Source organism: Cricetulus griseus, chromosome 3 (assembly GCF_003668045.3).
Source record: "Cricetulus griseus strain 17A/GY chromosome 3, alternate assembly CriGri-PICRH-1.0, whole genome shotgun sequence".
In the NCBI taxonomy this organism is placed as follows: domain Eukaryota; kingdom Metazoa; phylum Chordata; class Mammalia; order Rodentia; family Cricetidae; genus Cricetulus; species Cricetulus griseus.
Genome location: NC_048596.1, coordinates 280,474,375 through 280,485,629, shown reverse-complemented (window position 1 = coordinate 280,485,629; position 11,255 = coordinate 280,474,375). Strand labels below are relative to the sequence as shown.

Here is an 11,255-nt window from a genome sequence, read left to right as displayed (position 1 = left end):
ACACACCCTCACATAAACCGTGTGAGACTTGGTCTCTACAGAGTGGTCTTGCTCTGAGATGCAGAGGGGGATCCTTCTACTTACACCATCTCCTCTGTAAGAATTCTTGAAACCTCCCCTCCCACAGCAGGCTGCCAGGTCTCTCTGCCAGCTTCTTTAGTCCTAGCAGAAGTAGGAAGCGTCAAGACTCCATTTCTCACTCGCAGGTCTTGGTTTGTTCTTAGAGTTTTCATAGGTATGCCTCTCACCTTCCAAATTAAATCACACAGAAAGTCAGCAGAGGGAATCCTTCAGATGTGATTGGGAGCCATTCCTGCTTTGGCTTTTGCCAACAAGGGAAGGTTACACACATGGTATAGAGAGGGCATTGGATGGGACAGGTCAGGCAGGGCAGAGATGGAAGGGCCCACTTTAGCACCGTGAGTTCTCAAAGCCCTTAGAGTCAGTGCAACCCATTTCTCAGCCTCAGATGTGGAAATCATTTCAAGATGCCTGCAGTTGGTTCTGTGGTTCCCTCTCAGAAGACACACTCACATTCAAATCTCCAGAAGCAGCAGATGTGACCTTATTTGAATAAAGTGTCTCTGCAGATGTGGCGAAGCTGAAGGTTTTGAGATGAGCCCATCTCAGACCCCATGGGTGGGTCCTAAATGCAGCATGTGTCTTCATAAGATGACACAGGAGAAAGCTGTGTGTATCAGTCAGTTCTCTGAAGGAGCAAGCCTGATAGATTGGGTGTGTGCATGCACACAGACAGACCAGACAGACACACACACACACACACACACACACACACATACACGCAGGCATTTATTGGAGAGGCTTACAGGCTGCGGTCTGAGCAGTTCAACAATAGCTGTCGCCAATACAAGGGCTAAAGAATGAGTTGTTCTGTTCATGACACTGCATGTCTCAGCAGTCCCAGATGAGTGCTGGAGTCACAGGGAGGTCCTAGAGAGCTGCCAGTTTCCAGTCCATGTTGGAATCCCTAAGAAGTTTGTTCTAACCCCAGCAAAGGCATGGCTCAGCAGGATCGATGGCCTTGCCAGTGAGAATGAGGGCAATCCAGCAAACAGCAAAAACTTTTACTTCTTGCATGTCCTTTTATGTGGGCTGCCACCAGAAGGTGTGGCCCGGATTTTAGGTGGGTCTTATGACCTCAGAGGATTCAGATTTAGGGTGGGCCTCCCGTCTCAAATGATCCAAACAAGAAAAATCCCTCACAGGGGTGCCCAGAAGCTTGGAATTTAGTTAATTCCAGATGTAGTCTACAACTACGATTAGCCAGCTATCTTACCATATGACAGTAGAGACAGAGACCAGAGTGATGTCACAAGCCACAGCTGCTGAGGTATGCATCAGAAGCCAGAGGAGACAAGAAAAGTTCTTACCCAGAGTATTTAGAGGAAGCATGGCCTGTTGCCAACTTGCTTCTGGGCTGTTTTGGCTTCCAAAATGGTATTAAAAACATTCCTGGACTTTTGGTTGTGTTTTGTGTATCAATACACGTTTATGTATGTGCACATTTGTGCAAGTGCATGCATATGTGGTGTGCACACATATGAAGGCCAGAGGTTGGTGTTGGGTATCTTTCTCCACTGAACCTAGAACTCAACAACTGTCAGTCTGGCTGGCCCAGGAGTCCCTGGAATAATCCCTCCTTTGATGGGATTGCAGGGTTATGTTAACATATCTGGCTTTTACATGGGTGCTGTGGTTGGAACTCAGGTCCTCATGCACACATGAAAAATCACTTTACTGACTCCTATAACGAGCCATTTCCCCAGCCATACTCCTCCATTGTGTGGCCATCCTCTTGACAGGGGGCCTCTTTATCGGGATGCCACTTTGGTTTCCATGAAGTGTTGAGGTGGAGAGGGACCCTGAGACTCCACACACTGTAATGGGGAGGGTGGAGGTGGCTGTGAACTAAGCCTGTGCTGGGAGCTCTAGGCATTGGAAGAGAAATGTGACCACAGTGACTGGAATGCTTCATGTCAGTGATTTTATGTTGGGTTCAGCGTGACATGGTCAAGTTCTGTCATCTGTGATGGTCTTGCAGGAAAAAGACACATGCTATCCAAGTGTCATGTCACATGTCACCAATGTGTCAGTGGTCCTGAAATGCCTGTGGGGGCAGCTGTCACCAACCTCATCTTCCTGGATCTCCAAGAAGCCGCCATTGCATCTAGGTGGGAGACTCCTCACCGACTGCGCAGGTGCCCCAAAGGCTCAAGTGCAGGGGTCCTGGGTTTCCATGATGAAACTGTGTTGGGAATAACGTGACAGGATTAGGCAAAGCAGTTTTGCCAACAGGAAAGATCCTCAGACAACATTCCAGAAAAGAATTTCTAGGTCCAGGTCTCTAGGTGGCTAATGGAGCAAGGACTGCCTGGTGCAAGGTCCATTTGTCCTGATCCACTTAGACTTCTGAGTGTTTTTCAGGGAACACAACCAGGTCACCAATAACTCTGCCATTAACATGTCAGAAGTCCTGAAATACCCTTGAGGGACAGCTGTCTCCCAGGCTCTGGACTGTCAACACGGCTGCTCTTTAAGTTTCAACTCTGTCATGTGCACCAAAAAAAAAAAAAAAAAAAAAAAAAAAAAAAAAAAAAAAAAACCAAAAACAAACTTTGGCATTTGCAAAGTTCAGCAGCTTCCATCACAGGCCACATAGGCAACTTGAACTTATGCTATTTAGATGCGGCTGTGTGTATAGGCCAGAACTTGACATTCGGCATCTTCCTTTATTTTGGACACAGGGTCTGTCACTGAGCCTGGAACTTACTGATTTGATTAGACTAGCTGTCAAGCAAGGCCCCATTGCTCCTGATTCCTCCCCGGAGTGGGATTACAGCTGTACTCCAATATGTCTGGTTTTTAACAAAGGTACCGAGGAATCCAGACTCAGGTCCCCAGGCTTGTGTGGGAAGCACCTTACCTATTAGTCCAGTCATTCAGCTGTCCCTCCAGCCCCAGAATGGGACTTTTAAAGGAGCTCTCTGACTACTTGAAAGGATGTCACAGCCACAGACTGGAAGATCCACGGTCTTTGAGAAAAACAAATAAAAAAAAAATAAATGCTTGTCATACATGCTTAGTGGAAATAAACCCGAAAGAACCCTTGTACAGTCATCCTGGGCTTGCCATTAGTTTGTTATGTGACCTATGCCCTAGATAAGGTATCAGCCAATCTGCCCTCTGAAAATTACGAGGCCCCGCAGTAGCTATCTGCAGAGAAGACTTTTGTGTCCACATAAGAGGATTTTGTGGGTCACTTTTATTAGCCGGTTTTCTCTCCTCTCACCTGCAGCTGAGCGTGGCTTCTTGGGATCTTCAAAGACAGGAAGGAGCTCAAGTAGAGAATGAGGCAGTTCTTCCCGGCAGCGCTGTTCTATTTACAACCTGCTTATTGCACTGTGGCAGCTGCCACCATCAGGGAGGCCAGGGAGGTTTCCTTAAGGGCTTGTCCAGCTATCTGAGTCACATGACTGGGGCCCTTTTCCCTTGCTCCCTGGCACAGTCAGCGCTAGTGTCTCTTCAGCCTGCAGGTTGTGAGGCTGCTGCCCCGAGAAAGCAAGCATTCCTGTGAGGAAGAAAGGAGGCTTTGAGGACTCACCTGCCACAATGACGGACAGAAGCCCCTTTGAGACAGACATGCTCACTCTGACCCGCTACGTTATGGAAAAAGGGCGGCAGGCCAAAGGGACTGGGGAGCTCACACAGCTGCTCAACTCGATGCTGACTGCCATCAAAGCCATCTCCTCCGCTGTGCGCAAGGCAGGCCTGGCCAACCTGTGAGTCCCGGAGAGCATGCGCAGGCACACACACACAGCTGCCCAGAGCCCCAGACCCAGGCCAGGGTGTGGGAGCCACAGGTGCTTGCGGTAGAAACTGCGTCCAAAATTAATTTGTCTTTTGTGCCCCAAGGATGTTGCATTTAAATCCTTTGTGTCTCTTTTGATAAGGCAGCCTTTGGGCATATTTTGCCAGGAAAGGGGCAGGGGTGGGTGGAACCACACAGTGGCAAGCTATGGAGAAAAGTGAGATTTTTTTTCCTGTTACCATTTATTATAATGGTAACACAGTGGCTTGTTGCCTCAAAACCTACATTGAATTCTCATGACTTATATTTGCATGGACAGATTCTTACTGAGACTTTAAAACGTGTTTGATGTCATTTTCCTGTACAAGTGTTTGGTTGTCATGACCTCAGCCGGTAGGGTGCGGGGGTCGGTGGTTAGAAACCACAAATTTACCGGCCCCTGGCTATCATGGAAGGAGCCAGTTTTCTTCATCTTCACTTGGTGTGTGGGAACGGACATGCTGGTCGGGGGCGGGCAGAGCGGAGCCATTGGTTGTCTTTTGCAGAATGAGGCCATGCTCACGCTGGAGCTGCTCGTGGCCACAGCCAGGGGTCTAGTTTTAAGGCCTGATGGAAAGAAATCACCTTCCTTCAGCCTTCCATGATTGTAGTAATTCCAGTGAAGGCCCTCTTGGAAGTTGAAGGGGCCTACATAATTTTTCGGGGGGTGGTGTGGATGCGTGGGAAACCCCCCAAAAGAAGAGCCAACAAATTCCACCTCTTTGAATATTTATTCTTAACTGTGTGGTACCTTTAACCCCAAACTGTGACAACATTACTATCATAAATTCCACCATAAAACCATTAAAGGGCTTATTTTATGAGTGTTAAGGGCTAGTGGTGGGATCCACAATGAAGATGTTTGTCTACTCCTCCTGCCATGGATTTCCTTAACTGTATTATTACCTCATTTGGCAGAATGGCCAAGCTCTGCCTTTAAGAACATGCTTCCAGAATGTGAGGGGCCCCCATATGTGGCGATCACCCCTGAGTGACATTAGATAGCATCATAGCTCTGCTATAATTAGGATGGTTGCCTGTGACCAGCCAGGACTTTTGCCCACACTTGTACCTCTCCTGTGTGTAGGCAGACCTCTCAGCTCCACAGCTGCTGTCTTGGCAGGGCTCTTATATATCTGCTGCGACCTGCTTCTCAGTAATTCAGTGTCTGACTAAGGGGTCTTAGGGACTAGATAGTTAAGTGCCTTATTTAACTTGGTTTTCTTTACCTTGTGGCTGTGGACAATGGTTTATTCTTGCTAAGACTTCCATGTTGTGAACTGAAGAGGATCTAATTGCTCTAACTCACAGGGTTGTAGTAAGGGTTAGTAAGTTATTGTGATGACAGTGCCAGGCCTGTGATAAATACTCAAGGAATGCCCCCACTTAACTACCGTGGCTCCAAGACCAGACTGGAAGAAATTGAAGACTGGCCTATGTGATTATTGACCACTAGGTGGCAGGCAGCACCCTAGATATGGTGTCAGACTGGGCCCTAGGCCTCTGGACCCCCTCACGCAGAGAGCAGCCACAGCTGATGAGACAGGGACTGCAGGTGTCCTGGCACTGTCCCATGCAGGTGTGTCCAGCCTGTGGGTGTTGTGACAGCTCACTGTGGTTTGCAGATGTGTTGTGCAGCTTTCATAGCTATCCTGGGATGCACTGACCTGTGGGCTGCAGGCTGGAAATCTGCCCAGCTCTTCATTTTCCAGCAGCAGCTGCCTCAAGACTCATTATTAAACAGGCGGCTTTGATCCTGATGCAAAATAACACAACTTCATCGTTACTGTTGTTACTGGCTTGCAGGGTTGTTTCCCGAGGCTCATCATGCTCCATACGTGAAATTGTGGGTGGGCTGAAGTCAGTCAGGAAGGAGAGGGAATACATTTGCCATAGATAGGGTCCATCAGCGGTTCTCAACTCCAACCACCTGTTCACATCACCCGAGGCTTTTGCCATCCTTTCTCCATAGTGCAGCAAACATCTATTGTACACAGACTATGGAAAGGCAGATATCAAGACGTGGCTCTTGCCCTTAGCAAGCAGGTGATACAGAAGGAAGTCTTCTACAACCGGTCCATGCAGCACCCTGAGGGAGGGTGCCACAGAGGTGTGCCTGGACACGGAGGGTTCTTGAGGAGCTTAGGAAGATGAGCAGCAAGAATCACACTTTGGGGATGGCAAGCGCAGAGGAAAGGAGGGAGCAGCTGCCTGGGGTGGCGCAGGGCAGACCAAACAGCAGGGTGTCGTCTATGCTGGTGGAATTGGAGCAGCCGGACAGGACTGACAGCCTCACTGCTGAGGGGGAGGTGGAGATACTGAGGCTGTTCTAACAGGACGGCCTAACGGTGTCTCACATCCATGTAAGAACCTGGCTTTGAGTGGGGGTTAGTTAGCCCCCTGCTGTGACAAACACCACAAGCGAAAGCAACTTGGAGGAGGAGAGGGTTTATCTCATCTTACAGCATGTGGTAACTCAAGGAGAAACCCCAGAGGAATGCTGTTTACTGGCTTGCTCTCTGTGGCTTGCTCGGCCCGTTTTTTTTTTTTTTTTATAGAATCCTGTTGAGGGGCGACACCACACACAGTTGGCTGGGCCTTCCTACACCAGTCAGTCATAAAGAAAATGCCTAGTGGACATTAGCAGAGGCCAACCTCATGAAGATAATTCCTGAGCTGAGGTTCCTTCTTCCTAGGTGATTCTGGTTTGTTTCAAATTTACAAAATTAAAGTAGTGCAGAGTGAGGTAAGGTTGAGTCTATTGGGAACACCCTGAAGGGTTGAGGCATGAGAAGGGGATGGTGGTATATTACTGCTCTAAAGCCACGTCTCTGTGGGTATTTAAAGCTGACATGCCAGTGTAGAAAAGCTATCCTGTTATCATTATGTGTCTGACTTAGGGACTCTCCTACTGTCTCTGGCTGCAAGTGCCAAGCAGGGGTCTGCATTTTAGTGGGGCTGAATCTGGCCAATCTTCCTGGGAGACCAAGGAAATATGGCAATGTCCCCGAGGTGTAAAAGAAGCAGTGTTGAGTGGCACTTCTTCGAGTTATAGCACACTCCCTATATATGGCAGTTGGCATGGAAGGAGGGTGGGTGTGCTGTTGGTTTGGGATCTGATATGGACATTTTTTTAAAGTTGCTTATCCCTCCATTTAATTGTTCCATTTTAAAATCATGCATTGCATAATTATACAGAGACCTAACTCTCTCCATTGTAATACCATTTCCCGTTCCCCCCTTTCATTCTTTACTGGAGTTAAGACTCCTTCAATGACCTAATCCACCCTGTCTCCTTAGGTACGGAATTGCAGGAAGCGTGAATGTGACAGGAGATGAGGTGAAGAAATTGGACGTGCTATCCAATTCCCTGGTCATCAACATGCTCCAGTCCTCCTACAGCACCTGTGTCCTAGTCTCTGAAGAGAATAAAGAGGCAGTTATCACAGCCAAAGAGAAGAGGGTGTGTCCAGGGTGGGCTGCAGTGCCCCATATATCCGTAGACGATGCTACCGGGCTGAGAGACCTGTTTTCTTGCTTAGTCTTTCTTCTATTTTCTTCTATTTTGGGACATTTGTTTTCTGGAAACAGGGTTTCTCAGTTCTTTAGTTGGAAATCTTGTGTGCTCTCATACCCTTTGGGGTTTGTGTCATCTAGTGCATCATTAAACAGGCCTTGGCCCCTTTGTCTTCTTTTGGGGAGGAGCTATAAAATGCACTCTCTGATTGAGTCCCTCTCTATTTCTTATTTATTTATTTATTTTGGTTTTTCGAGACAGGGTTGCTCTGTGGCTTTCGAGGCTGTTCTGAAGTAGCTCTTGTAGACCAGGCTGGTCTCGAACTCACAGAGATCCACCTGCCTCTGCCTCCTGAGTGCTAGGATTAAAGGCGTGCGCCACCACCATCCGGCCCCTCTCTGTTTCCTATCTAGGCCTTCACTACATATGTTCTCAAGAGGACTGTGATTCCTTGGAGGAGGTGGATCTTCTCCAACATAACAAAATAGACCAGTCCAGGGAACAATTCATGATGAGCCTATGCTCTTGGCAGAGTTAGCCAGTGCATGGAGAGGGTTTACATTCACAGAATGTAAACACAATAATTTATTAAAGAGTGACATCTTCTCACGGCCAACAATTCAACCAACATTTGATCACAGCAACATTCTGGTTGTTTTTTGTCAACTTGACCCAAACTAGAGTCACCTGGGAAGAGGGAGCCAGAGTTGAGGAACTACCTCCATCAGACTGGCTCATGGGCAAGTCTGTGAACATTTTCTTAATCTATTGTTGATGTGAGAGGGCCCAGCCTATCATGGGCTGTTCCATCTCTGGGAAGGTGGTCCAGGATTACATATGAAATCAGGCTGAGCATGCCATGGAGACTGCAAGCCAATAAGTAGCACTCCTCCTTGATTCTGCTTCAGTTTCTGCCTTGGGCTCCTGCCTGGGCTTCCTATGAAGGAAGGTAACACTGTTACCTTGGAGGTGTACATTAAAATGGTTTGGACAGAGTGTTTTTATCACAGCAAAAGAGAAGCAAAAAGGATTGTGTTCCATGCTGACCTACTGGTCCTTGTCACACACATTGGGAATTGGGCTGGGGAGGGGTAGTGATTTCTTTGTAATTGGAAGATGACCCGGAAAGATAGGGTAAAATCAAATCTATTAAGCCCCTTAACCCCGTTTGACACAACCCACTGGACATCTGTTATCTTCAGCTTTAAATTTCAACTAGTATGGCCCTCACCCCTCTCCACCGTTATCTGTCACTCCTGCATATTAGTTCTTGGATGTCTTCTAGCCTAACTTTCTATGTCTATGCTAGGAACACTAGAAAGCCTGCCTGCCTGCCTGTCATCCTTCTATCTAACTCTCTGTGTGCCTGCTTTCCGTAGTTCCAGCCAGGTGCATTATCAAATGTTAACTTTGCCCACATTCTACCCACTCACCTGCTTAGGGTATATGTACAGCCCTTGTCATACCCTATGAGCATGTTTGCCTGTGTATTGTGTTTTTGAGTTTGAACATCAATCCAAACACCTGAGCCTTCAGCAAGTGATCCCTAGTGTCCTTTTCAGCATACACCAGACACATAGCAGATGCCTGTTGAGCAATGGCTTTGGGGGACTTTGGAGTGGGAGGCCCATGGACCTGAATCTCTTGTTAGTGTAGACATCAGTCAAATGAAGCTCTAATAGAGAGCAGTTGTGGCAATGGCCAGGAGTGCTGACTGGGTGTTTTTCTCTGTGATTTAGGGGAAATATGTGGTTTGCTTTGACCCTCTGGATGGATCTTCGAACATTGACTGCCTGGCCTCCATTGGAACTATATTTGCTATCTACAGAAAGGTGAGTAGATAAGCTGACATCTTTCCAGATGGTTCCTAGACTGGCCTATCTTTTCCTCTACTCACTAGACACAACACTATGGGCAACTCCAGAAACACAACAAACCCTGCCTTGGGTTTTCCACTGGAAATCTCAATCTACCTTTTCCTAACATCTCCTGGGAGGGCAAAGTGGCATGACTCCCAAGGGACCTTGTTTTGATTGTCTGGATGAACAGAGATGTCAGGCACTGCATAAACTGAATATCCTTTATCTAAAATGCAGGGGGCCAGAAATACTGGGGTTTTAGATTTTGGAATATTTGCAAATACATAATGAGTTGTTTTAGGGATGAACACAAGACTCATTTGTGTTTCTTATGTTTCTATGAGTCATCACCTGCATGTAGCTTTGTACAATACATGTTTTAGTGCACCTGCAATTTGACTCTGGCCCACAACACCAGTACAGGTATAGAATTTGCCTTGCAATGCCTCATGTTGGCATTTTAAAAGTTCCAGATTTTAAAAGACCTTATTTATTTTTTTTCCATTTCTAAATCTTATGTGGATTGGTGTTTTGCCAGAATGCATGTCTGTGTGAGGGTGCTGGGTTCCCTGGAATTGGAGTTACAGGTGGTTGTGAGCTACCATGTGGGTGCTAGGAATTGAACATGGGTACTGGGGAAGAACAGTTGGTGCTCTTAACCACTGAGCAATCTCTCTAGCATTTGTTTATTTAGCATGATTTGGTAAATAGTTCTCGCTAGCCTTGAACTTTCGATATTCTTGCCTTGTGCCCCTGAATGCTGGGATTATAGGCATATGCCCCATGAGCAATTGAGTAGGGACATTCAACATTCATTAGGGACACACATCCTCTACTTCTTGGTGAGTCTCAACGCTTACTGTCAGTTTTCTGTTGCTGTTGTGGTAATTAATCATCCTCTTGGTGGCTTAAAACACCTGTTGATTATCTGTTACTAAATCAGAGGCTTGGCAGTGTTATCTGCTTAGGGTGCATAGACAAGCCAGTCTGATCTCTTGAGTATCTAGAGGCCGGGAGGAGGAGTGAAGAGAATTTGCTTCTTGTTGAGCTTAGGTTAATGCCAGTTTAGGTTGATGGTGGGATTCAGATCCATTTTGTGGTAAGTTGGAGGTATTGCTCTCTTTGCTAGAGGCTCTTTCAGCTTCTAGAAACTGCCCATATTTTTTTTTTTTGGTGGGGCTTGTGACTTCTTCAGTTTCAAAGTTCACAATGGCTCCAAGGCTCTTAGAGTCTCTACAATATCCCTTTCTTACCACTGCCTCATTCTCCCCGACTCTAGCCATTGGAAGTCAAACGAGTTCAATTTTCATTTGATTAGACTGAACTAATATTATCAGGACAAACCATGGTCGTCTCCCTATTTTCAATCTATAACCCTGAAAATGACTTCCGTAGGGAGGTCTGACTTTGTTGGAGCAGGTAAGAAATGTGTCACCTGGAAGTGGGCTGCACTCCATTTGTTTGTATTCCTGTGATGGATTCTCCATATGCGCCTTGCTGGTGATCCTTCTAGATTACAAACTCCAGAAGAGGCAGGGGACAATCACGAAAGACAAGGCAAGGTGAAAGAGCTTTTCTTCTAAGAAGAAAGGAAGTGTAAGATACAGTTTGAAGAGAGACACATAGTTGTATCTTTTGGTGGCTTTCCATATTGTTTTCTTGGTCATTAATTTTCTCTGCACCACACTTTTGGTGCTTTATGTTGCTGTGATAAAACCTTGTCCAAAGCAACTTGGGGAGAAAGGGCTAATTTCACCTTACACTTTACAGTCTACCATCAAGGGAGTTTAAGATAGGAACTCACGGCAGGTAGACTATGGGGTAGCTGTGTATTGTCTCACTCCTCTGAGTTCCTCCACTAGCTTCCTCATATAACCCAGGCTCACTTGCCCAGGATGGTGCCAACCACAGTGGGCTGGGTCCTCCTCCATCAATTAGCAGTCAAGAAAACATCCCATAGATGTGCCCACATGCCAATCTGATGGAGGCAGTTCTTCAACTTTGATTCTCT

At 46.8% G+C, this 11,255-nt stretch overlaps 1 protein-coding gene across 1 annotated transcript in view; it reads left to right on the top strand.

The window, feature by feature from the left end:
* Positions 1-3,556: 3,556 nt before the first annotated feature.
* Positions 3,557-11,255, top strand: part of LOC100761248 (fructose-1,6-bisphosphatase isozyme 2) — a 16,615-nt gene continuing 8,916 nt past the window's right edge. Inside the window, exons 1-3 of the mRNA XM_027409672.2 lie at positions 3,557-3,800; positions 7,169-7,331; positions 9,125-9,217. Of these exons, the coding sequence (XP_027265473.1) occupies positions 3,631-3,800; positions 7,169-7,331; positions 9,125-9,217 (426 nt within the window). The 5' untranslated portion in view covers positions 3,557-3,630. The remainder of the gene's footprint in view (positions 3,801-7,168; positions 7,332-9,124; positions 9,218-11,255) is intronic.